The sequence below is a fragment of the Phyllobates terribilis genome, unplaced genomic scaffold (genome assembly GCF_046119375.1).
Source record: "Phyllobates terribilis strain yellow unplaced genomic scaffold, ASM4611937v1 Scaffold_1__5_contigs__length_1240528914, whole genome shotgun sequence".
In the NCBI taxonomy this organism is placed as follows: domain Eukaryota; kingdom Metazoa; phylum Chordata; class Amphibia; order Anura; family Dendrobatidae; genus Phyllobates; species Phyllobates terribilis.
The window spans coordinates 1,034,321,578-1,034,348,185 of NW_027362761.1; the positions used below are offsets into that span (position 1 = coordinate 1,034,321,578).

At 40.8% G+C, this 26,608-nt stretch overlaps 2 protein-coding genes across 3 annotated transcripts in view; one reads left to right on the forward strand and one right to left on the reverse strand.

Annotated features, from left to right (window-relative positions):
• Positions 1–26,608, forward strand: part of PDGFC (platelet derived growth factor C) — a 388,567-nt gene that overhangs the window by 61,903 nt on the left and 300,056 nt on the right. The window lies entirely within an intron of this gene.
• Positions 7,654–9,917, reverse strand: LOC141172377 (uncharacterized). Its single transcript, XM_073656518.1, has 2 exons — positions 9,598–9,917; positions 7,654–9,197 (listed from the first exon to the last, which is right to left on the reverse strand). Exons 1-2 carry the CDS (start codon positions 9,791–9,793, stop codon positions 8,602–8,604), a joined length of 792 nt encoding a protein of 263 aa, XP_073512619.1. The 5' UTR covers positions 9,794–9,917; the 3' UTR covers positions 7,654–8,601.

A 26,608-nucleotide genomic window follows, 5' to 3' on the forward strand; every position in this document is an offset into this window, starting at 1 on the left:
CCAGCACATCACCTGCTGACGGGTGTTGTGAAGCTCTATAAAGATCAGGGGCTCAAGCTCCAAGACAATTTATTTGCCAATAACACTCCCTTCAACCACAGCCACAAAATAACACCGAAGATAATGCAGTGTTCAGTCTCTGAGTACAGAATGTATTGGATGATACCTGCAGTCCTATGTAAACCACAGATAACACAGTGATAATTCTGAATACAGATAATGTAGTAGATGATACCTGCAGTTCTATGTAACACGACATATAACACAGTGATAATTCTCTGAGTACAGATAGGGTAGTTGATGTCACCTGCAGTCCTATGTAACATCACAGATAACACAGTAATCAATTTCTGAGTACAGAATGTATTGGATATCACCTGCAGTCCTATGTAATACCACAGATAGCACCGTTAGAACGATGAGCACAGATAATATGTGGTTTATGGGCTCAAGTCTATTAGCCACATCTGAGGTGTTTTGAGAACTAATTGGGTTTCTTGGTCCTGAAACCATTAATCACACAACATTTGCATGGTATTTCAGTGCCTGTCTCATAATAGAAAAAAAAGTGTAGGAACTCCTTAAAAATGTTGTCCAGCAACTGAAAAAAAGCCTCATGAAAGAAAATGGTTTAAAAGATAAATAATAAAATAACTAAAATGATCTATTCCGATAGGTTACAAAGAACCTATTTAAAGCCGCCCAACACGGGCTAATAGAAGTCCACTTTTTCTTTGCATATTTTGGAGCGCTGCCTACTTTTTATTTTTTATTCATCTTACAACTGGACACGTTAGGGGATAGGTAGAAAGATATATAGGAAATACACTGCTCCAAAAAATAAAGGGAACACTCAAATAACACATCCTAGATCTGAATGAATGAAATATTCTCATTGAATACTTTGTTCTGTACAAAGTTGAATGTGCTGACAAAATCACACAAAAATCATCAATGGAAATCAAATTTATTAACCTATGGAGGCCTGGATTTGGAGTCACCCCCAAAATTAAAGTGGTAAAACACACTACAGGCTGATCCAACTTTGATGTAATGTCCTTAAAACAAGTCAAAATGAGGCTCAGTATTGTGTGTCGCCTCCCTGTGCCTGTATGACCTCCCTACAACGCCTGGGCATACTCCTGATGAGGTTGCAGATGGTCTCCTGTGGGATCTACTCCCAGACCTGGACTAAAGCATCCGCCAACTCCTGGACAGTCTGTGGTGCAACGTGACGTTGGTGGATGGAGCGAGACATGATGTCCCAGATGTGCTCAATTGGATTCAGGTCTAGGGAACAGGCGGGCCAGTCCATAGCTTCAATGCCTTCATCTTGCAGGAACTGCTGACACACTCCAGCCACATGAGGTCTGGCATTGTCCTGCATTAGGAGGAACCCAGGGCCAACCACACCAGCATATGGTCTCACAAGGGGTCTGAGGATCTCATCTCGGTAACTAATGGCAGTCAGGCCACCTCTGGTGAGCACATGGAGGGCTGTGCGGCCCTCCAAAGAAATGCCACCCCACACCATTACTGACCCACTGCCAAACCAGTCATGCTGAAGGATGTTGCAGGCAGCAGATCGCTCTCCATGGCGTCTCCAGACTCTGTCACGTCTGTCACATGTGCTCAGTGTGAACCTGCTTTCATCTGTGAAGAGCACAGGACGCCAGTGGCGACTTTGCCAATCCTGGTGTTCTGTGGCAAATGCCAAGCATCCTGCACGGTGTTGGGGTCTGAGCACAACCCCCATCTGTGGACATCGGGCCCTCATACCACCATCATGGAGTTGGTTTCTAACCGTTTGTGCAGATACATGCACATGTGGCCTGCTGGAGGTCATTTTGCAGGGCTCTGACAGTGCTCCTCCTGTTCCTCCTTGCACAAAGGCGGAGGTAGCGGTCTTGCTGCTGGGTTGTTGCCCTCCTACGGCCCCCTCCATGTCTCCTGGTGTACTGGCCTCTCTCCTGGTAGCGCCTCCAGCCTCTGGACACTAAGCTGACAGACACAGCAAACCTTCTTGCCACAGCTCGCATTGATGTGCCATCCTGCATGAGGTGCACTACTGTGGGTTGTAGAGTCTGTCTCATGCTACCACAAGTGTGAAAGCACAACCAACATTCAAAAGTGACCAAAACATCAGCCAGAAAGCATTGGTACTGAAAGGTGGTCTGTGGTCCCCACCTGCAGAACCACTCCTTTATTGAGGGTGTCTTGATAATTGCCAATAATTTCCATCTATTGTCTATTCCATTTGCACAACAGCATGTGAAATTGATAGTCAATCAGTGTTGCTTCCTGAGTGGACAGTTTGATTTCACAGAAGTTTGATTTACTTGGAGTTATATTCTGTTGTTTAAGTGTTCCCTTTATTTTTTTGAGCAGTGTAGATAAACAGACAAATATTAGATAGATAAATAGATGGATACAGAGATAAATAGATATGAAAGATAGATAGTAGATAAAAATAATGGAAGCAGCACTTCTGCCTCCTTTTGTTTTTCTATATCTATGAAGCCAGTAATAGATCCAGAGTTTGCACCAGAACCAGTCGGTCTTAGTGCTGCTTTACTTTTACATTTTGTAGACAGATTGGCAGATACTGCAGGAGGACACTGGAGGTGGAGGACTCCAGTATTCTGGACTCCAGTATTCGGGACACAGAGGACAGCAAAGTCCATAACAAAGAAGAGCTTCTATCTGCTCCTGAGGTGGAGACAAGATCCAAATCCAAGTTCTTTACCTCAGCAGAAGACAATAGAATTTGTGCTTCATCGTATTGCCAGCCCCCAAGCTGCAATACACATCAAGGTCTACAGAGCAGCATGGGGAGGAGCAGACTGATGTGTCTCAGGAGACATGAGGAGTAACTGCAGGAGCAGCCGATTGGTCAGATCTGCTGCACTCGTGATCTCCTCTCCTTCTGCTGATTGGCACGCCAGTGGAAGAATAGAGAGCAGGGGGTCGGAGCTTCAGAGGTATGCAAACGGAAATACCACCCGCCAGGGAAACCCTGCCTATGTGTCTGCATGCAGCTAGATCATGTCTCCCCGCTCTACCGTGGAGCTTAGCTATATCTGTGCATGCCAATATAGTTTACAGGTACAGTAACACCAGGTGGGCCCTGAGGAGACCGCACTCTCTACCACCCCCCTCCCCCCAGTAGTTGTGCTACTGACGTACAATTATGCCTCAAGGATGGCATGAGCACAAGAGTTGCCACTGAGAAATCTCATTCTGAAAAAAACTAGCCTTCATATGACTGTCATCAAAATATTAAAAAAGTTATACTGTAGCTCCTTAAATCCAACAATAAAAAAATGAAAAAAAAAGCAAAAGATCTGACATAAAGACCAAAACTAGCTATGACACCATAAAAAATTAATAAAACAGGCACAGGTGTGTGAGTTGTTAGAATCTCAATTGCAAATTTACATGTGGTCGGAAACTTATCAAACTGGCACTGGTGCCGAAGGATGAACATAAGGCGGATGAGCAGATGGACTGAACTAGAGATAACTTGCTCTTATCAAGGTTGGATCCAGCTGTTGCATTTTAACAAATAAATCGGCGTTTCCTTTTAATGCTTGTGTTATAGGGGCATTCATGTGGCCCATAATCAATTTCATTCTACAATGAAGAGCATCCTGTAGACCTTGTAGGAGAACATACATGAGATAATAGTGGTATATGTCAGGGGTTAGTGCCAATATGCAGAAAACAAAATGTAAAGACTGTGTTAAAAAACTGAGATCATTATTTATGTTCCAGCCTTGTACTTTTTCTTCTTTTGTATTTCTCGAATATTTTTCTGGTTTGCAAAATAATATGACCTCTTCATTCCGGGTCTTGTTTACTCTTCATCCCAGACACCACAGCAAAAACATTAATCATAGGCTGTCAGCACAAAGATAATTCCCTACCAAATGGACTTCAACATCTCTTACCCTTCCCATCAATATTGACATCTCAATAATCACCATTCAGTTTCGAATACATTGTTGCCATAATATAGATTTGTCAAACAGTTATCATCTAATGACAGGTAAATGTGAATAAAACATATGATTTGTAAGGAGTTAAAAAAAAAACCTCAAAGTAATAAATGGTAATATTAGGGCTGCGGCATTGTTACTATCTAAGAATTACTAACCTGAGCCGTTAAAGCTTTCCCAAAAATTTATAGAAAAAACCCCAAGGAAACGTTTTACAGAAAAATGTATTTGCAATTTCCAAGGAAAAAGACTGGTTGCTTTGTTACCCATTCTCCCTTCATTAATAATTTCCTGAAGTTAGTTATAAAATACAGAGCTGGCCAAGAAAGGCAGTGGTGTATTCCTTAATTGCTTGTAATGGGTAATGTATGTGCTGAAATATCATATGGGCTTAGTTCAGAGTCTTAATCAAGGATTCCCTTAATATACCAAGCAAAGTGCACATTTGTTAGAGCCTTTATTAGAAGAAATTTACTTGCTGTTTTTTTCCCATCGTTAGATTTTCTTGCATTAACAGCTCATTAAATAGTTTTGCTAGCGACATTTCATGCTAATGAGTCTTTGCACACAAGTTACCTTTGAACCTTTGCATTGGTTTATGTTATTCTCTACTCCTGTTCTATGTCTGATTGCTTGCTAGATATGCTGTCTACCAGTCACCATTCCTACTGTCATTTTATCTATACAGGTTTGGGTTCTGATAGAACCTAGCCTACGTGATTCACCTACCAGCATATCCAATTGTTAACGTCATGAGCACTGCACTAACGAGCATTTATAGGAAATCAGTTTGAAATCCTGATGTTATGGATACTGTCACGGGTGTGTCAGATGTCACCCTGCAGTTGGTTGCAGAAGATCTCTCCTTTTGGCATTACAGACACCTTCCTAATCTGTCTCACACTAGCACCCAGCGGCTACCTCCCTCCTGCTCTAATTGGCACCTAGGTCTGGGTGTATAAATAGTTTCACTTTGCAGCAGGGAGGCGCCGGTTATACTCACATGTTTCCTTGTGAATGCTTGGAGCTCTCAGACTGCTAACTTCCTCTGTGGTGCTAGGAGGACGTTTTGAGTTCTCTCTCTGAAGTCGGCTAAAGCTAAGTTACTTTCCCCCATATTTGTCTAACTTGCTGTCTTTAGTTGTTAGTGGGGATCAACTAGTGCTCACCCCCTTCCCTATCCAGAGCCAAACACTAGGGAAAAACAGGATCTAGGTTCCTGTGCGGTGACTGGTGAGGAACCAATATAGGGACTGTTAGGGGAGACAGGGTGATATCAGATCAGCCTAGGAGGTCTCCCCTCCCCCTTTACCTAGAGTCTGGGCTCCCTTCCCCTCTTTCCTTTGTGTTGCACTTAGTCTTTTCCAAGCCCTTGCATGACAGACACCTGGTTCTCTAGTGTCTGGTGTAGATCTCTTTTCTATAGAAATGACTTACTCATTACATGTGCTGCAGATGAAATTTGCTATCCTAATGGTATAACCCAGTTGGTGTAACTGTAGGAGATTCATACGCTGTGGTCTCTCCTGGGCTTTGGACCTGAAATGATACAAAGCTTCCTCTGGTGCATAAGAAGATAGAATTGTAATGTGCTGTGGGACAGTAGCCGTGGGTGGGTGAGGTACTTGTGTTCTACGCCCCACCACGCTACAGGAAAATGAGGGTCCTGGTTGGGTCTTCTTACAGTACTATAAATTATATTGGTGGTAGTGGCTTCATAAAAATGCATCCTTCAGGTACAGGAGCTTCAAGCTTTGTTCCTGGGACCTCTTTTAGGCAAAATGCTACATTCAGACATCCATGTGAAGTGTCGGTGTACTATCCAATTTTTTCTTGCAGAGAACAGAGACCGATTGAGTTTGTTGGAAATGCAGGTTAGAATCACTTCAAATTTGTCTCTGAGGTTGAACTCTTAGGGACAATAAAATGAGACACTCTATGTAATATACGTTGCTATATGGATGCTTATAGTCATACTAACTATATCCTTGCCACTAATTTTCCAAACATCTTAGTTTAGTTTAAGGACTGAATTTCCACATACTATGAATTTCAAAGTTTCCACTGAATCAAATAGTTATATTTCATAATTTAAAGCCTGTAAGGTTAATGAGAATGTTTTAAAAGTATTAACGGGAAATTAGAGTTGCATGTGAACCTTGTTTTAATAAGGTAATGCTTCTGAGGAAGATGATGAGCCTTCCAGAAACCATGCCTTTGAGGTTTACTAGGTCTGTGGAAAAAAAGGTGAATAACTTGCTTTTTATGTGTAAAGTATGAAAATAACAGCTATCATTAAACCTGTTAAAACAAGCTGGATAAAGTACAGGATGTTAAATGCCTGTCATGTTACTAGAAGGAAAGCTGATTTTGATGTAGAACCAGAATTTAATAATTGTTACTGGCGAGAATGAGGCAATGTCTATCCAATCTGTCCTGTCTAAAATGACTGCAATATCTAATACCATAATTTCTTCTATCCTTACATTACATTTCAAACTTGTGAACCAAACATTAAAGTCTTTAAATTATACGTAGAACTTCAGTGCCTATATAAAAGCCTACGACTGCAGGCGTGAGACGTATGTTATGGAACTTTGGTTGATTTCTGTTTCTAAGCATTTATATTTGTGGTTCAGTATTACCTAATCATAGAATCCTAAAATCATAGAATGGTAGAGTTGGAGGGGACCTCCAAGGTCATCATGTCCAACCCCCTGCTCAATGCAGGATTCACTAAACCATCTCAGACAGATGTCTGTCCAGCCTCTGTTTGAAGACGTCCATTGAAGGAGAACTCACCACCTCTCGTGGCCGCCTGTTCCACTCATTGATCACCCTCACTGTAAAAAAGTTTTTTCTAATATCTAATCTGTATCTTCTCCCTTTCAGTTTCATTCCATTGCTTCTCATGTTTCCATGTGCAAATGAGAATAAGGATGATCCCTCTGTACTGTGACATTCCTTCAGATATTTGTAGACAGCTATTAAGTCTCCTCTTGGCCTTCTTTTTTGGAAGCTAAACATTCCTAGATCCTTTAACCGTTCCTCTTAGGACATAGTTTGCAGTCCACTCACCATCCTGGTAGCTCTTCTCTGAACTTGCTCCAGTTTTTTAATGTCTTTTTTTAAAATGTGGACACAGTATTCCAGATGGGGTCTGACCAAGGAGGAGTAGAGGGGGATAATTACTTCACATGATTTAACACTAGGACTACTGGACTCGTGACCCCGCCTAGAACTACTGAAAGGAGTCATTTTGACTCCTTGCTTGTTTTCGTTTATTTTTAGAGTTTCATTTGTGGTTATTTATTAATAATTATATTTTTTGTAATGTATTATTATTGTGAGATCCAACAGTAATGCTTTTGATTGTTTTTTTTCTGCTTTTCTTATTTTTCTACAGAAAATAACAATAATTATAATAGACGTTTTTCAAACATTTTTTTTTATTCAAGTGCACACATATAAACAACAACTGAAGAACAAAAAGCAGAGAAAATGTAGGTGGAGGAGCATAAAAATGAAAATATGGCGCAGAATTCACCTTCTAAACATTTGGTGTTTCGCATTTTAGGCATTGCCTTTGATTTATGGCAGTACATTGCCCACACAAAGACTTACCACAAGTCTTACAATTTCCGACAGATCTATTTTTCTTGCACTTTTCTTTGATCTGGCAAAATTTTGTTTGAACCATCACTTCTGAGCATGTAGAAACTTGGGACGTGGAACCCTTTTCCCTATCTGTGACATAAGGACCACTCAACTCTCTCACAAGCGTTTGCAAAAATGCCTTGCGTGACATTTTTTGGTGGGTAATCTCCTTGAATATTATCCATGCATTTATACCCGCAAAGTCTAAGGCATTTTCAAATGCATGAACAGGCCATCTCCTTGTGCATGTTCGTGTGGTATATTTTCGTGCCATCTGATCCACTACATCTACTCCATATTTTGTTTCATTGTAAAACTTTACCGTTTCTGGAGTTTTTTTAGCGGAATCAGACGCAACAACAACATCTGGATGGACGGAACTCAAAATGACAACATTTTTGTTGGGCTTTCCTTGATATACTGTAAGTGTAAAATTGTCTTCATTTCTAAACACTTTAGTGTTGTACAATTCCTCTTTCATGGATTTTATTTCTTTAGGCACTTCTCGCCTTATCTTGTTCAGTGTTCCCACGATGGTTGTTCCTTTGGTTTTTAGCTGTTTAGCTAATTTTACTGAAGTAAAATAATTATCGGTTGTAACATTGCGACCTTTTTTCAAAAACGGGTCCAATAACTTCATTACCACATGGTCAGCTAAACGGTCCTCAGCACGGCGTGTGTCATCTTTGCCTAGATAAGGGAAGCCATTTGCCAGATATTTGCTCCTCTTATCAACAGCTAGCCAATATTTGTGGCCATATTTATCTGGTTTGGAAGGCATGTACTGCGTGAATGGACACCTAGTTTTGCTTGGGAAAAGTTGCTCATCCACCGTTATGTATGGGCCAGGTTTGTAACACTCAATACAATTTTCAATAAACCTGTCCCACACAGTAGAAAATAGAGCAAACTTGTCCGTTTGCAGTCTCTCCGATCGAGTAGATTTCTAATCAAATCTGAGAAACCTCATAATTTCAACAAAGCGGTCCCTAGACATTGTCGCTTTGCAAAACGGTATTCCCCAGTCATTACACCAAATACTGCTAATCGAGTGACGGTTCGTGCCAGATATTCCACGAGCATAGAATATTGCAATGAATGCATCTAGCTCCTCATCAGATAGAGTAAACTGTAAATTATTGTTCCTGCATGCTTCTGCAAGCGTACAGTTCTTTATATGTGTCAATATATATGAATCAAAAAATAAACGCCATGCGCTCAAAGGACTATCGATAATCATATTTCTTCTGGCGTATCCTGTAGGGCCAGGTGCTTCTCGAAGAATATTTTGGCTGTCACGCCTACCAGGCAAGTGTTCTCCAATTTCAACAGGTTTCCATTGAATACCATCCGCTGAAACTAGTATTCCTTCAGATTCGCCTTCTCTGGTGTTTGTTGTTGCATTACCTTCGCCGCCATCGTTATCTGTTGTTCTTTCATTTCTGGGACGTTTTGCTGATTTTTTCTGTCCACGACCAGGAGGATGGTCACGAGGCAACATAACTGCATGAGCCCGATCCCCAGTTGATGTGCTTGGAATATCTGTAAAAAAGTTGATGAATATTTAGAATTTTGTTTTGTAAGGGTCCGTGCACACTGGCTGGATTAGCGGCAGAATATCCGACCGGATATTCTCACCACAATCCGGCCCGTACCTGCCCGCTCAGGTACAGAGCGGAGTTTCATACCTGAAGCTCCGCTCCGAACCCCGGGCTGGAGCCGCTGTCTGGGACGGAGCCGTGCTCACGCATAAGCAAGCCCTGCTCTGTCCCTGACAGCGGCTCCAGCCCGGGGTTCGGAGCGGAGCTTCAGGCATGAGCGGGCAGGTACGGCCTGTATTGCGGCAAGAATATCCAGATGGCTATTCAGCCAGAATTCTGCTAGTGTGCACAGGCCCTAACTCAGTGTGTGGAAGAACAAATAAATACACATAACTACTTACCTTCTGGATTTGTTCCTTCTGAGTCTTCAGATTCACTTGATATGTTCTGAGGAATGAAATCTTCATCACTGTCAGAATCAAATACATGTTCCTGCAATTCGGATTCCGATTCATCCTCCGGTATGGATTGCAAAGTAGCCAGAATATCCTGAGGCTTTATCAAACGTCTTCTCTCCATATTCCTCACAAATTCCATAATTCTATATAGTTCCCTGCTGAAAAATAGAAGTGAAATGAAAACTAAAAGAAATAATAACTGTTCTGCCACCTTCAAAAGTAGGTGGGCTGAATCAGTTGACAGACAGCTAAACTATTTCATAACAATTCATACCTGTATGAGTCTTCAGAGCTCGTATGTCTGCGTCTGTTCTCTTTGTCTCTTCAGCTGAACTGAAAGTAAAGTTACTATCCAGAATACTGTCTCCTGCTAGGACCTTAGAAAAACACCACCCTTCATTAGCATAAGATAAGAGCCTAGAGTAAACAAGCTATTTTGTTCAGCATTACACAGTAATACAAGCAGGTAAAACACAAGGAAAATGTGAAAAGTTTACATGTAAATTGAACTACATCTATATGAACATCAGGTTAAATAAGACAGAGTGAAAAAATTATGCACAAAACTTTATAGCAACATTTAGTGACAAAAGGACCTCAAAATATAGTAGGGAGTCAAAATGACTCCCTTCAGTAGTTCTTGGTAAATTTTGACAAAAACGTGCAAATTTTTCACCAAAATTATTTATTCTCACAAAATCTTTTTTCACATCATATTTGATGAAAAGTCACCGAGTTTCAAGCCGGAATTCTGAAAAATGTAGTCACAGAAGAGAAATAAAAAACGAAAGGAGTCAAAATGACTCCATCAGTAGTTCTAGTGTTAAATTAATGTCAGTTGTAACAAAGCCTTTTCTCACAGTGGAAAATGGATCTTGGTGTCCTATAAATCCCTTAGTGACCAATAGACCTCATTTTACTGACCTGCGAAATAAGAGACTAGCGTTCCCCGACAAGTGACAATCCTGTGGCTTTCACTTTACACTATAGCTGACAACTTGCTGTGTCAGCCACAATCAGTGTTGGCACCGACCTGGACGTTTAACCCCTTAGAGTCTGCTGTCAATAGTGACTACAGTATCTAAATAGTTAACAGAGGGTGAGGGCTCCCTCTTTAACCTCATCGGCACCCAGAGATCTTGATTGTGTGGTCCTGATGTTTGCCATAGCAGTTCATGGCCAAATAACGGCCTTAGAGTCTGCCGGCTACAGTGGCCTGTTCAGAAGTTATCAAAATTTAGGTGGTAAAAATAAACTTTTTCATTCTTGTCATGCCACTTTCCATTACTTCCTGAAAAGCACCTGAAGGGTGAATGAACTACCTGAAAGCAGTTTGGAATAGTGTGAGGGGTGCAGTTTTTAAAATGATATCACTTTTGGGTGGTTTCCAACATATGGGACCCCCAAAGTCACTTCAAAACTGAACTGGTCTCTATAAAAATATGTTTTGTAAATTTCCTTGAAAAAATGAAAAATTTCTGCTACATTTTTAAACCTTCTAAAATGTTAACAAAATAAAGCAACACTCTACAAATGGTGCTGATGTAAAGCAGACATGTGGGAAATGTTATTTATTAATGTTTTTGTGTGGTATGACTATTGGGATTAAAGGGATAGTCATTCAAAGTTTGAAAATTGCAATTTTTAAAAAAATTTCTGATATTTTTATAAATAAACGCAAAACATATCAACCTAAATTTACCATTATTATAAAGTATCATGTGTCACAAAAGAACAGTCTCAAAATCAATGGGATATGTTGAAGCATTCCAGAGTTATTACTACAAAGTTATTAAAGTGACACTGGTCAGATTTTAAAAAAATGGTCTGGTCACTGAGGGGTTAAATGAGGTTCTGCACCAGCTAAGAATACTCTATACAGGGCTACAAGGAGTGTTGCCTGCAATGACACCCAAAAATTGTCAGCAGCCTCCTTTTACAACACCCTAAAACTGTAAAGCTGTATTCTCATGTATTCTAAGCTCCTTGGTGATGTTCCAACTTTTAGTTACATTTTAAGCTTATAATTATTAAGTGATTTATATGTAAAGCTATTTATATGCTCTATTAGACTGATATAGATTCAGATTTTATTCTATTATTCAGTAACATACTGTAAGCATGACATGCAATATTTTTACCTTTCATTTTTTAATCTAAAAATATTTCCTATAAATTACTGCATGTATTTAACATAACTATAATAAAAATCATATACACCCTTATCAGTGAGATGCACATGCATTTGTCCCCGTGTGTACAGAATTAGATCTAGCACTCATTCACACATCCGTGTGAAATGTCTGTGTGCTGTCCAATTTTTTATCCGACAGCACACAGGCCTATAGCATTGAATGGATCTATTCACACATCTGTGAATATCATGGATCTGTGAGATCCTCAAAACTTATATCTTGTCCTATTCTGATCTGTGTTAATGGATCAGATTTGGCCATACAGGTCAATGATGATCCATGATGAAACATGGATACAAATCAGAAGGCCTCCACTTTGCTTCTGTGTCTCACAGATCTATTGCATAATGATAAATTTGGATAAAAACATGTTACTTCTTCCTTTTTATTTGCTTGGGAGCAAACCCTCTCTTGAAAAGAAAATGATGGGGCTAGCATGGCACATGAGAAAATACAGTCCACATCCAATAGATGGTAAAATTCACACGCTTATTAGCCGAAAACAAATTGTTGACTTAAAGGAGTTCACTAGGATTTTTAAAAATTTGTAGCAAAGCAGAAATTATGATAAAATAATAAAATAACTATTCCTCACCTGTTTTACCCTCTTCAACACCACCACCACTGCGATGATCACCTCAGTGCTGCATTTATGATGTCGCATTCATTGGTCATCTGACCACTGCAGCCCATCATTGGTTTAAGCACTTATGTGCCATAAATGCAAGTGTCATCAATGATTGACTACAGGACAGGATCATTGCGGCTCGACCGTCAGTGAACACCTGAGTAGTGGCGCTGGAAAAGGGGATTATTATTATTATTTATTTTTAGAGCACCAATGATTCCATATTCATGTTGTAAAAGGGTTACATACAAGAAACAAATATAGATTACAATGAACAAACGAACAATGGCAGACTGGCATAGAGGGGAGAGGGTCCTGCCCTTGTCGGCTTACAGTCGGCTTACAGTTTACAAGATAATGGGTAAGGAGACTTGAGGGGATTGCAGCAGCTCCGATGGTGGGGAGGTGGCAGGGGTCATGGCAGGCTGTAAGCTTTCTTGAAGATATGGGTTTTCAAGTTCCGTCTGAAAGTTCCGAGTGTGGTGGATAATTGGACATGTTGGGACAGAATTCCAGAGAATGGTAAATACTCGGGAGAAGTCTTGGAGATGATTGGGTGAGGAACATACAAGTGTGGAGGAGAGAAGAAGGTCTTGGGAGGACCGGAGATGAAAAAGTAATGGCTTTTTTACTCTTTGATAACAGTTTTCATTATTCATCATATTTTGACAATCATGGACAACCTCTTTAATTGTGATTACATAATTAATCTGCTATATTCTAGAATATCTCTACAATTCAGACTTCCATAAAACTTGTGAGAAGTTTTGTCCCATAGTTGTTTGTAAGGAAAGTTACATTTGTTTGGGAATGTAGGCATTGCCTTCTTCTGCAGGACACACTATAATTTATCTATGATAAAAGCGAGGTGGCACATCGATGTAATAAAATCTTTTATTCCATTTCCATTTAAAATGCAGGGAAGTGGCGCCTATTGCGGACGACAGCCATTTCGCGTGTCTATCACGCTTCTACGGGTGCCTGGACCCGTAGAAGTGTGATAGACACGCGAAACGGCCTTCGTCCGCAATAGGCGCCACTTCCCTGCATTTTTTATGGAAATGGAATTAAAGAAGATTTTATTACATTGGTGTGCCACCTCACTTTTTTTCATGTATGAATTGTGACTTACTTTGTTTCTGGAGGGAGTTGCACCCGATGGTAAGATTGATTGCTCCAGCTGATGAGGTCGAGCTTCTGGAGTCTCTGCACAAGGACTGAGTCGCTGCAGTGCTGGTTGCCTGTGCATTTGTATCTATAATTCATCTCTTCTCATCATATTATTAGATGGTGTCAGGAGTATTTTGGCTAACATGCATAGACTATAAGCAGCTAGCAGATTGTATGTAATGATAACGCGTTCATTTTGTCTTTGACATAAGTGCCATGGTGGAGGGCAGCAGTGTTTAGGTTGCGATGGACAATTTAGCTGCTGGCAAAGTCTCAACAATGTGCACAATGAAATGTATTTTTATACATCTGTAAATAAGCTCCTACATGTTCCACTGCAGAACATTTACAGTCCTTTTACGGTCAACATAGATTTCTTCATCTGTAGGCCTTTGTCTTTAGTTTAGCTGCTTGGGTGCATGATTCTGGTGCCACACATTCAGGGGTAGATTAAGAGTAGCAAGGGCCCCGGGCAGTTTAGAAGGCGCGCCCCCCCCCCACCCCCCACACACACACCTGATGTCTCACATGTCACATGATCCCATGTGATAGTTCACGTGAAATTAATTTGGCACAATATTAATTATAATAATTTTTTTTAAGCTGTGTGCCCACTATGCGTTTAAGCGTTTTCGCAGCGGCAATTCTGCTGCCGAAACGCTTACAAAACGCTCGGTAGAAGGTCTGCCATGGTCCCCAATGATAATCCGCATGTGCTGTGCACATGCTGCGGAAATTTCCGCTGCGGATTATCATTGCGGAAAAATCCGCAGCATTACCAATTATCTTGCATTGGAGCGCATGGAATCTGCATCACTGCATCTGTACATGCGGATTTCATGTGTTTCAATGTGTGGATTGTCTCCGGACCCGGGTACCATAGAACCTGTAAAAAAAAGAATAAAATAAAAAATAAATATTATACTTACCTTCTGATGGCCCCTGTCGAATGCGTCCTGGCTTGCCGGCAGCTCGCGGTAGACGAAAGGACCTGTGGTGACATCATTTAGTCATGTGACAGGTCACGCGACCACTGACGTAGGCAGGCCATCAGAAGGTAAGTATATATTTATTTTTTAACATTCTTTTATGGTCACACTATATAAATCCATGCCGGTTGCATGGATTTATATAGTGTGACCAAGTTGTCAAGTACTTTTCCAAGTGATGCTAAAATCGCTTGGAAAGCGCTTGACAACCCGCATGCGGAAATGCATGTGAAGAAGGCTTCACATCCTCTTGTCCCTGGCAGGAAAAACGCATGTACAATCCGCATGTACAATCCGCATGCGTTTTTTCTGCCAGGGAGAGGAGAAACGCTCAAAAAAAATCCGGAGCATTTCTGCATCGTGGGCACATAGCCTTACATTAATTGTATGGCTTAATATTGAGCACACGTAGCCATCTATACACAGCAGGAGGCCGCACACGTAGCCATCTATCCATAGCGGGAGGCCACACGGCGCCATCTATACACTGCTGGAGGCCGCACGGCGCCATCTATACACAGCGGTAGACCGCACGTAGCCATCTATACACAGCGGGAGGCCACACGTAGCCATCTATACACAGCGGGAGGCCGCACGTAGCCATCTATACACAGCGGGAGGCCGCACGTAGCCATCTATACACAGCGGGAGGCCGCACGTAGCCATCTATACACAGCGGGAGGCCGCACGTAGCCATCTATACACAGCGGGAGGCCGCACGTAGCCATCTATACACTGCGGGAGGCCGCATGTAGCCATCTATACACAGCGGGAGGCCGCACGTAGCCATCTATACACAGCGGGAGGCCGCACGTAGCCATCTATACACAGCGGGAGGCCGCACGTAGCCATCTATACACAGCGGGAGGCTGCACGGCGCCATCTATACACAGCGGGACGCCGCACGGCGCCATCTATACACAGCGGGACGCCGCACGTAGCCATTTATACACAGCGGGAGGCCGCATGTAGCCATCTATACACAGCGAAAGGCCGCACGGCGCCATCTATACACAGCGGGAGGCCGCACGTAGCCATCTATACACAGCGGGAGGCCGCACGTAGCCATCTATACACAGCGGGAGGCTGCACGGCGCCATCTATACACAGCGGGACGCCGCACGGCGCCATCTATACACAGCGGGACGCCGCACGTAGCCATTTATACACAGCGGGAGGCCGCACGTAGCCATCTATACACAGCGAAAGGCCGCACGGCGCCATCTATACACAGCGGGAGGCCGCACGGCGCCATCTATACACAGCGGGAGGCCGCACGGCGCCATCTATACACAGCGGGAGGCCGCACGGCGCCATCTATACACAGAGGGAGGCCGCACGGCGCCATCTATACACAGCGGGAGGCCGCACGTAGCCATCTATACACAGCAGAAGGCCGCACGGCGCCATCTATACACAGCGGGAGGCCGCACGGCGCCATCTATACACAGCGGGAGGACGCACGTAGCCATCTATACACAGCGGGAGGCCGCACGCAGTCACGCACACAGACAAGCATATACAGACATATACATACACGCATAAACACATTTGAAACACAAAAATACATATAAACAGACATCACACAATGATATCTGCCTGCCCACACTCACTCACACACTCTCACCATCCCCCGGCTCGGCTCCAGTCCTCCAGCTCCTCTCCGGTGCAGCAGTGCAGCTCGCACTGCGTGACGTCACACTAGCAGACACGGCCGCGCACAGGGCCGTGTCTCCTAGCAGTGACGCGGCCGGGCCAGCACACAGGGAAGTTAACAGGTGCAGTGCTGTCCCGGCTGAAGAAGAAGTAGCGGCCGTGCGCCGCTGCTGGGGGAGCGGTCCGGGCCCCCCCCGCCTCTGACTGCCGGTATGTGCCGCGGCGCCGCACATATTATAATGAGGGCAATCTGGCCATGGACCCCCCGGAGCCCTGGGCCTATGCACTCATTAATATATGTATTTTCTAATTTGATCTGCTAGAAAAATGAATTGTCCTTTCTCTTATATAGAGCCAGACATTGGAATATTGTACTCAAATTGCTTATGTCCTTTGTTTTTTTATAAACCTTATTTTGTACTGTGCAACTAAAATCTCACTATAAACCATATTCTCATTTATCATTTTGCCAATCAGCACATTAAAACCCCAAAATATTAGGAATTTGAGTGTTAATCAGATGTCCATATAAGAAAGGGGTTATCCAGCCTTCAAAAGTTGATGCCCTCTCCTTATGACAGGCTATCAATATGAAATATGATGCTCTATAGCCAATGAGCTGATTTGGGTGATCATGGCAATCAAGCGAGTGCTGCAGAGTCTTTAATGATTACATTGGTCTAAGGCTCATTCTTCATCCTCGACAGGAAGGCTCATTCATACTTGCAAATGACTTTCTTTCAGTAATGGTGGTGCAAGGCATTATTCCATTCACATGAAGACCGTCCCTTTTCAAAAAGAGGCAACTGAGATGTCGATTAGCTGGTCACATTTTATCCAGTTCATCTAATCCCCTGGTTTAACTAGCTGATCAGGAGAAGCTGAGCAGAGTGGTATATAGGTTTCTGGTAAAAGATTCAATAAGACTTGTGCTTTATTCATTTAAATCCCCATTGTTTTTGTACATACGAGTCAAGTGGGCAGTCCTACTCAATGTCTGACAGCTAGTTTTGCATGCACAGTCATACAGGGAAGACTGCCAATCACTAGTAGGACCGCCTACTGGACGCATATACAAACACTAGGGATTTCAATGAATATCAATGTGATCAGCTCCTCCTGCCCTAGAACATCATGCTTGCCGATTAGATACCATTTTTTTTTTAAAAAGTTCCCTTTAGGGATTATGGCCAAACATGTAATGCATGGTCTTCCATATAACAGATGGGTCAGATCTGCATTTGAGGCAGGGTTCCATGCAAGGGAAACCCCTGTATGACATTTTTTGCTCTAGAAATATGGGCATAGATTGTCTTCATGAGGCAGCCCTTTAATGTTAGACTGCTTTATACCCATCATTAAAAATATGGAATAAAGCATTTATTTAGTTTCAGTCGTTGGATTCATTGAGTAATCTGTATAGTAGTTAATAGGTGACATAATCACATGAACTTTGATCAGCTCTTTGTAATTACTGAAAACAATACCAGGCTGAGAATGCTACTGTATTGATTGGAATGCTTCTATGATGATCGTTACTGAGATGAATGTAATCGTTTATCACTGAGTAATGCAAATATTGAGGCTAAGGCTTTAACCATCCATATTATGGCTGCATGACTGGGATTCCCCGTAGTTCTTTGAATACAAGATAGCACTGAGGTAAGAAGGAGTGCTATAATCTGTCAATCACATATATGATTGTACCATTAAAACCATGATGCATGTTAGCTATTAAATAGGTTTTCCCATGAACAAATGTTAATTTTAATCAATAGATCTTGGAATAATAATAAGTTTGACAATTGGATGTGTTTAAATAAAATGTTCCTGTACTGAGATAATCTTATAGATGATCCCCTGCTGTGTACTGTGTAATGGCTGTGTCTGACCGTGCAGGAACATGGTCTGATCATACCACAGCTCCTGGGCAGGGGAGGACACAAAAGAGCATACAGACATTACAGCATGGGATCACAGCTGATGTGGTATGATCATACCATGTTCCTGCACGGTCAGACACAGCCATTACACAATACATAGCAGGGGCACATTTATAAGATTATCTCAGCACAGGAACATTTTATTTAAACACATCCAATTGTGGAAATTATTATTATTCAAAGATCTATTGATTTAAATGAACTTTTGTTCATGGAAAATCCCTTTAAAGGTGTATGCCCATCTCCAAGATCCTATCCCAATATGTAATAGGTATAATAATAATATTAGCAAATGCATCCAATTAGAAATGTAGTATAGTATTTTTGATTCTCTATACCGCTTTCCTCATGTGCAGGCAATACAGGACCTTAGGTATCCACTGTTATGATCACCAGCAGGTAGCTAACTGTCACTTTATCAGTGGACGTAACCATGGATACCTAAGGTCCTGCAATGCTTACATATGAGGAAAGAGACATAGCGAATCAGAAATACTATACTACATTTCTAATTGTAGGTATTTGCTAATATTATTATTATTACACCTGCTACATATTGGGATAGAATCTAGGAGATGGGAATACCACTTTAAGGGCAATCTGTAGTAGGGCTGAATACACAGCCAGAGGTAAAAAGAGGAGACTCATAACCCCAGTGACAAAGATAAAACTACTAAATGTAAAAACCCTACTAATACCAACTGTCAGTGAAGCTGTAACTGTATACATATATATAGCATGCAGGGTACAATGTGTGGGAAGAGAACAAAAAGGTATTATAACTTATAATAGTGTAACTTCCATAAAATTTTTCTCTAGATATGCTCACGACAAAGCTGGCTGATTTATGCAAGTGACAGGTCCTCTTTAAAGTCCTAATACTGTGTCAGTATTTTGCATCAGCATTTATCAGCAAGAACAAATACTGATACAAAATACTGATCAATATTGCAATGTGAGTGGCCTATGTCTTACTACTTAGTCCAATATTCCATTTAATGAAGTCTGCATCACTTATTAATGAGCAGATTAATTATGTGTTTCCAGTCATCTCTACTTTCATAACTCCATTTATTCACATGACATTCAAAGGAATCTGCCAGTGAAGGTTCCTGCTATATATTGTTATAGATTTGTTCTCAGGGCTTTAATTCTCTCTCGTTTAGAAATTCTACAAAAGGATCTTATTAAAGGGCAGATTCTCTGGTCTGGCTGCTGGTGCCACTTGATGCAAGTCTTTTCACAGCTTCTCTAGGTTGCTAAGGTTAGCTTTCAAGTCTTGCCAATGAGAAGGGAACCCCTGAGGTGGAATTACAGAGAACACATGTCAGCTCTAAAAACAGTGGTCTCAAAAATAATACAAAGCCAAACAATTAGTAAATGAAATGAATACAGATAATTACGATTTTTCGATCCAGCTAAGAATCTCGTGTGGTGTAAGTCTGCAACAATTTCCTGTTTGCTTGTCTGTTCAGTGTATTTCTGGGATTTTACTGTTTTGTCACATAACAAAAAGAGCAACTGCTGTGAATTATACTGGAGAAAGGCACATTTTATAGAAAGTCAGCTGGTGGTCACTGAGAAGTAATGTCGACTTTATTCACAGACATCCGTTCACACAGCGGTGATTGAAGTGCTCGACTTGAACTTGCGGCATCTACTGTGTTAGTAGAATAAGATGTTCAAGTGTTCAATATCCCCTGAAGGTCCAAGAACCTTTAAAAAAATAAAAAGCATTTCTAACATACAGGTGCATCTCACTAAATTAGAATATCATCAAAAAGTTTATTTCAGTTCTTCAATACAAAAAGTTAAACTCATATTATATAGAGTCATTACAAACAGAGTGATCTATTTCAAGTGTTAATTTCTGTTAATGATGATGATTATGGATTACAGCCAATGAAAACACAAAAGTCATTATCTCAGTAAATTAAAATAATTAAAAAACACCTGCAAAGGCTTCCTACGTGTTTAAAAAGGTCCCTTAGTCTGTTTCAGTAGGCTCCACAATTATGGGGAAGACTGCTGACTTGAACGATGTTCAGAAGGCAGTCATTGACACACTCCACGAGGTCCCAGAGTCTGGAGGAAGAGTGGAGAGGCACACAATCCAAGCTGCTTGAGGTCTAGTGTGAAGTTTCCACAATCAGTGATGGTTTGGGGAGCCATGTCATCTGCTGGTGTAGGTCTACTGTGTTTTATCAAGACCAAAGTCAGCGCAGCTGTCTACCAGGAAATTTTAGAGCGCTTCATGCTTCCCTCGACCGACAAGCTTTTTGGAGATGGAAGTGTCATTCTCCAGCAGGACTTGACACCTGACCACACTGCCAAAAGTACCAATACCTGGTTTAAAAACAACAGTATCTCTGTGCTTGATTGGCCAGCAAACTTGTCTGACCTTAACCCCATAGAGAATCTATGGGGTATTGTCGAGAGGAAGATGAGGGACACCAGACCCAACAATGTCAACGAGCTGAAGGCTGCAATCAAAGCAACCTGGGCTTCCATAACACCTCAACAGTGCCACAGGCTGATCACCTCCATGCCATGCCGCATTTATGCAGTAATTGATGCAAAAGGAGCCGCGTCCAAGTATTGAGTGCATTTACTGAACATACATTTCAGTAGGCCAACATTTTGGATTTTACAAACATTTTTCAAGCTGGAGTTATAAAGTATTCTAATTTACTGAGATAATGACTTTTGTGTTTTCATTGTCTGTAATCCATAATCATCAACATTAACAGAAATAAACACTTGAAATAGATCACTCTGTAATGACTCTATATAATATATGAGTTTCACTTTTTGCATTGAAGAACTGAAATAAATTAACTTTTGATGATCTAATTTTGTGAGATGCACCATTACTTACCTCTTTAATGATATTTCATTCCCCCGTTCCTGATCACGGCTGGTCACTGGGCCTCAGTGACTTTAAAGGTTGTCTTTTTCATAGACAGGTATAATGTTGGGTATCATGGCTTGACCTTCTTGAAAGCAAGATCACAGTGACCTGGTAAACACACAAGTCACAAGCTGAGTATGGGAAAATATTTGAACAGTATTATAACATTTTTTATTTTTTTAATTGAATTTGGGGGAAACTTTTGAATCTTGGTCAACTTCTGTATATAGATATTTCATTTAAAGCGTAAGTCCGCCTTTTCGAATTTTTTTGACTTGTCATAGAGACATGTCATATCAGAAGTTTTGATCAGTTACAGTAAAGGTGCTGAGACCACCAACATTGCAAGCAAAGTGAAGCAAAAGGGCCTAACTGAGTGCTGCTCTCCTCTGAGTCTGAAGATAGAACATATGTCTACTCCATTTTATAGGTAGAAGAAGAGCAATTCAAGATATGACACGTAGCTGCTCTGCCCAATTTTCCTATATGTAGAAGTGTAGAAAGACTGTTACATTTTCTCCTGCTGAATATGTGAAAGGATAAATGGTTTCTGATCTTTTTTTGCAAAGTTAGGCTGTGTGCCCACTATGCATTTTTTAAGCGTTTCCGCAGAAATGCTTAAAAAACATTAGTAGGTCTGCTATGTTCCCGAATGATAATCCGCATGTGCTGCGCACATGCTGCGGAGATTTCCGCAGCGGATTATCATTGCTGAAAAATCCACAGCACAACCAATTATTTTGCGGAATCGCAGCGTTTTTGTCGCCATTGACTTGCATTGAATCACTTAATATCCGCATGACTACATGTGCACATGCGGATATTAAGCGATTCAATATGCGGATGGTACCCGGGTCTGGAGAAGAGGAGACTCTCCTCCAGACTCGGGTACCATGGTACCTGTAAAAAAAAAAAAAAGAATTTAAAATAAAAAAAACACATTATACTCACCTTCTGATGGCCCGCGGTCTTCTATCTGGTACGTTTTGGCTCCTCGATGGCTCGCGATGGAGTAAAAGGACCTTCCATGACGTCATTCAGTCATGTGACAGGTCACTCGACCGCTGACGTCGGCGGTCGCGTGACCTGTCACATGGCTAAATGACGTCATGGAAGGTCCTTTTACACCATCACGAGACACCGGGAAGACTGAACGTATCGGAGAAGGAGACCGGGGGCCATCGGAAGGTGAGTATAATGTTTTTTTTTTTTTTTTTTACCATTTGTATTCTTTTTTTTAACTAACTTGGTCACACTATATAAAATCCATGCCGGTTGCATGGATTTATATAGTGTGACCAAGTTGTCAAGCACTTTTCCAAGTGATGCTAAAATCGCTTGGAAAGCGCTTGACAACCCGCATGCAAAATCACATGTGCAAAATGCATGACAAACGCTTCTACCTGGCAGAAAAATGCATGTAAAATCCACATGCGTTTTTTTCTGCCAGGGAGATGCAGAAACGCTCAGGAAAAATCTGGAGCATTTCTGCTTCGTGGGTCCATAGCCTTAACCTGAGTAAACTCACAACAGACACTGTATGGGGATATTGTATAGCTGTATAATTCATTTTTTACCCGCAGCTCAGTCAGCTTTAAAAAAGCACTCCTCCTCCTCCCATCAAAGTATTTATCCTCTTAATATATTGCAGTCATCATATTATACAGCACTGTGTACTTACAATTGCTCATTTTGCCTTTCTACCCAGTTATTTCTTCTATTTTCCATTAGGTCTATGACATCACATGATTAAAAACAGACTAGCTGAATCCTTCCAAGCTCTATGTAGAAACAGGAGGTCAATTTAACCGGCATGAGTCATGAGTCACTGTAAAAGTCCCTGGCAGGTGGAGGAGCGGAGCAGCTGGGTCAGAAATTTTAGAGGTGAATGATTTATGTAGGGAAAAGAGACTTCTTGTTTCTACATAGAGCAGAGAAAAGAGAAGAATTAACTGGGCAGAAAGGTAATATGAGCAATTGTAAGTACACAGTATTAAGAGGATAAAAACTTTGATGGGAGTGCTTCTTTAGTTTGGGCTGTTGTCTTTTTCCCCTACTTCTAAAAATAACTAAATACAATATTTGGTTGATATTGGAAAAGGAAATGTAAAAGTAATAACTAATATCTAAATAAGAGCTACATTTTCTGTTAAATTATTTGCAAAAAATTAATGGGGTTGTGCAGCCTTACAACATTGACGACCTATTTTTAGATTAATCATTAGCATCTGATCGGTGCGATTCCAGTCTTGATAGTGATGATCAATCCTAAGGAAAAGTCATCAATTTTATTAGCTCAATCAACCCCTTTAAACTTATTCTGCAGCATTAACCCCTTACCATACATGGTATGGGTGTATGGACTGGGCTCAGGAGCCGAGTCTGCACCATACCAGGTTGATGACAGCTGTGTTAAGCAGCCGACATTTGCTTGTAACAGCAGCAACCAGTGCTAGCTCTGATCACTACTATTTAACCATTTAATTATTGCCAAATAATCTTTTCCTCATTTGTTAACAATATACTATTCTCTACCTAAATCACTATTGGTGGAATTTGGTTTAAATAGTGACTAGACCCACAAAATATCACTCCTTGAGAAAGCCAAGGCGATACGTGTTGGAGTCACAGGGTCTTTATTCCTTGCTCAGTTTCACTATATATATGGTATGTTAGCATTGACATTATTGCTATTGTACTGGGATGTTGATTGGTGGTATTCCTTTTAGACAATATGAGTTAGTGTGAGTTTATTGTCTCTTCATCTCACCTTGCAACTAGCTATTGTAATTTATGTTCCCTATTATTTTATAGTCCTATGCAATATGATATTCTCAATGATATTCTCAATGTAAAACCATTATTATTTAAAGACTTTGTACTGGCCATGCATATTGTCCCGTTATCTGATGCTTCTTTCATGAACTTTTTGTTCTGTGTGGCTCCTTATATATTTTTATGATATTTTTTATGAATATCTTATATTTAATAAAATTATATTTTTGTCCATTTTTGAGTGGTTATCCAATTTTTGTAGGTTCTCATTTAAATGCCGCTGTCAATTTTGGAATTTTATAGTACTGCAATGTCTAGAACAAATTATCAAACAATCGCAAGTTCAAGTCCCTTAAATTAACTAAATAGTAAAATGTAAAATAAAGAAAGTTTTAAAACACATAAAAATGTTAAGTTTGAATCATTCCCTCCTATTTCCCAGTCTAAAAAAAGATAAAAATAATCAGATTTGCTTTTGCCAATCCCCTAAAAGCCCAATATATCATAATATAAAATTAATTAACCTGTAGTACGGTGAATGCTGCATAAGGGAAAAAAAATTCCAGAATTGCTATCTTTAATGCCACATCTCTCTAAAAAAAATGCAACAAAAACCATATCAAAATATCATATGTTCCCCAAAATGATATCAATAAAACCATCAGCTCATGACACAAAAAACAAGACATCTACTTGTGGGGGAAAAAAAAAGTTATGGATATCAGAAAATGTTGACACTAATATTTTTAACAAATATCCTAATTTCTTTTCAGCACTTAAAAAAAAAAAAGCAATTTAAGCTTGTTATTGCCGTAATTGTACTGACCTGAAAAATCATATTGCCAGGTAATTTTTACTGCACGATCAATACCGTAAAAACAAAACCCAAAAAATAATGGCAGAATTGCGTTTTTTTTTTCAGCATTTCATTACATTTGGATTTTTTTGTTCTGTTTTCCAGAACTTTACATGATAAAATGAATAGTGTCATTCAAAACTACAAGTCATCCTACAAAACAAAAAAAAACCTCAGAAAAATAGGAGTAATGACTCTTCAAAAAAAGAGAGAAGAAAAAAAATGAAAGTGTACAAAAGAAAAATGGACATGGCGGAGGACAGGGGTTAACTTCATATTTATCAATTTATTCACAGACTAACCGCAAGTCTCCTCACCGGGACCAGACAGCCTCATCGGTATATATGAAGCTGTCAAGTTCAGATCAGGAGATCCACAGCCAATCTGTGCATTGTTGTCCGTACTCAGACTGGGATACACGGACGTCTGAATTTTGCTTTATAGGCTCATGCGCTTTCTTTCGCTATATGCCTTAGCTTGAGTTTTCACATGGTGGTTGCTACTTTAATTTGGTAAAAAAATCATCTTAGAAAGTCACTAAATGAAATCAGTCAGTAGGATCAACCTTCCTAAGCTGTCCATATTGACATGCAGGTCATAGAAAGATGATTAAAATGACACCATAACCGAGACAGACACCGATCTCCCTGAGAATTTGACTCCAGAGTTTATTTTAAATGAACCATTACCAGTGTGATATGTAGATCAGGAGAGCAGACTGTCAGTTATTACATGTCTCCCACCCCCTTCATTTAAAACGTGTGCAGCCCATAGATCTTAACAGATATTAAGAAAAATGTGGATATCTCTGGGATAAAAGGTGAGATCAAAGATATCATGTATCGTTTTATTCAACTTTCTATGATCTACATGACCATATAGATGGCTTAGGATGGTTGATCTAACTGCCAATTGCTCTTTAAGGAGAGATATATAGGTTACAGACCCAGCCGACAAACAAGCTTACAGATGGATTCTGCAGCTGGCAATAAACTGTGATACCCAAGTGCTGCAGAAGCCAAAAGGCCCAAAATGTACCCAAATACTTTACAACCAAAAACAAGCATTTAAGTAAAGAAAAATGCCCTTCCCCACCCCCTCCACCAATGTGTCTATGTCCTTTAAATAACTGGACATGATCATGCAGACATACAGTTGTTTGGCTTGACTATAATTAGAGGTTGTCCACTCCATAGGATAGATCATCAATGTCTGATCGGTTGAGGTCCGACACCCGGCAACCCCGCCGATCAGCTGTTATCAATGGCGGTTGCCGGAAATACTCACTAGCAGAGCTGGCCATCTTCTGATAGTGGCCACCGCAGGGTACTACACATCCGCATCCTATTGATTTGAATAGGAGGCAGATGTGTAGTACCAAGCCTCGACCACTATCAGAAGATGGTCAGTTCCGCAAGTGAGTATTCCTGGCCAGCGGCCACCGCTGCTGCCGACACCGATAACAGCTGATCAGCGGGGTGTCGGGTGTCAGATCCTAACCAATCAGACATTGATGACCTATCCCAAGGATAGATCATCAATGCTAAAGTAGTGGACAACCTCTTTAAGTCTCCAAAAGGTATTATTTCACGTCGTTTTTAATAAAAGCCATAAACTTTCTCCTGCAGATCAAAAGGTTGCTGCAAGTATTTCTTGTTACAGTAAATACTTTGCTATGATACCCAGCTAACAATAAGAGTCATGCATTGGTCACACATCTGGTTTCAGATGACAAAGGTTATTCTTTCTGTGCCACGGCATCTTTTTCCTTCACAATTCCTGTCAGTTTACCTTGCAGACAATGCCCTTGCTTGGATTTCCTATATTCTGT

What these genes read in the sequence shown, in the direction of transcription:
- LOC141172377 (XM_073656518.1), bottom strand. Translation starts at nt 9,793, where the DNA reads ATGGAATTTGTGAGGAATATGGAGAGAAGACGTTTGATAAAGCCTCAG. An exon ending in AGAAGGAACAAATCCAGAAG is followed by an intron (nt 9,198 to 9,597) that starts GTAAGTAGTTAT and finishes ACTTTTTTACAG; the next exon opens with ATATTCCAAGCACATCAACT.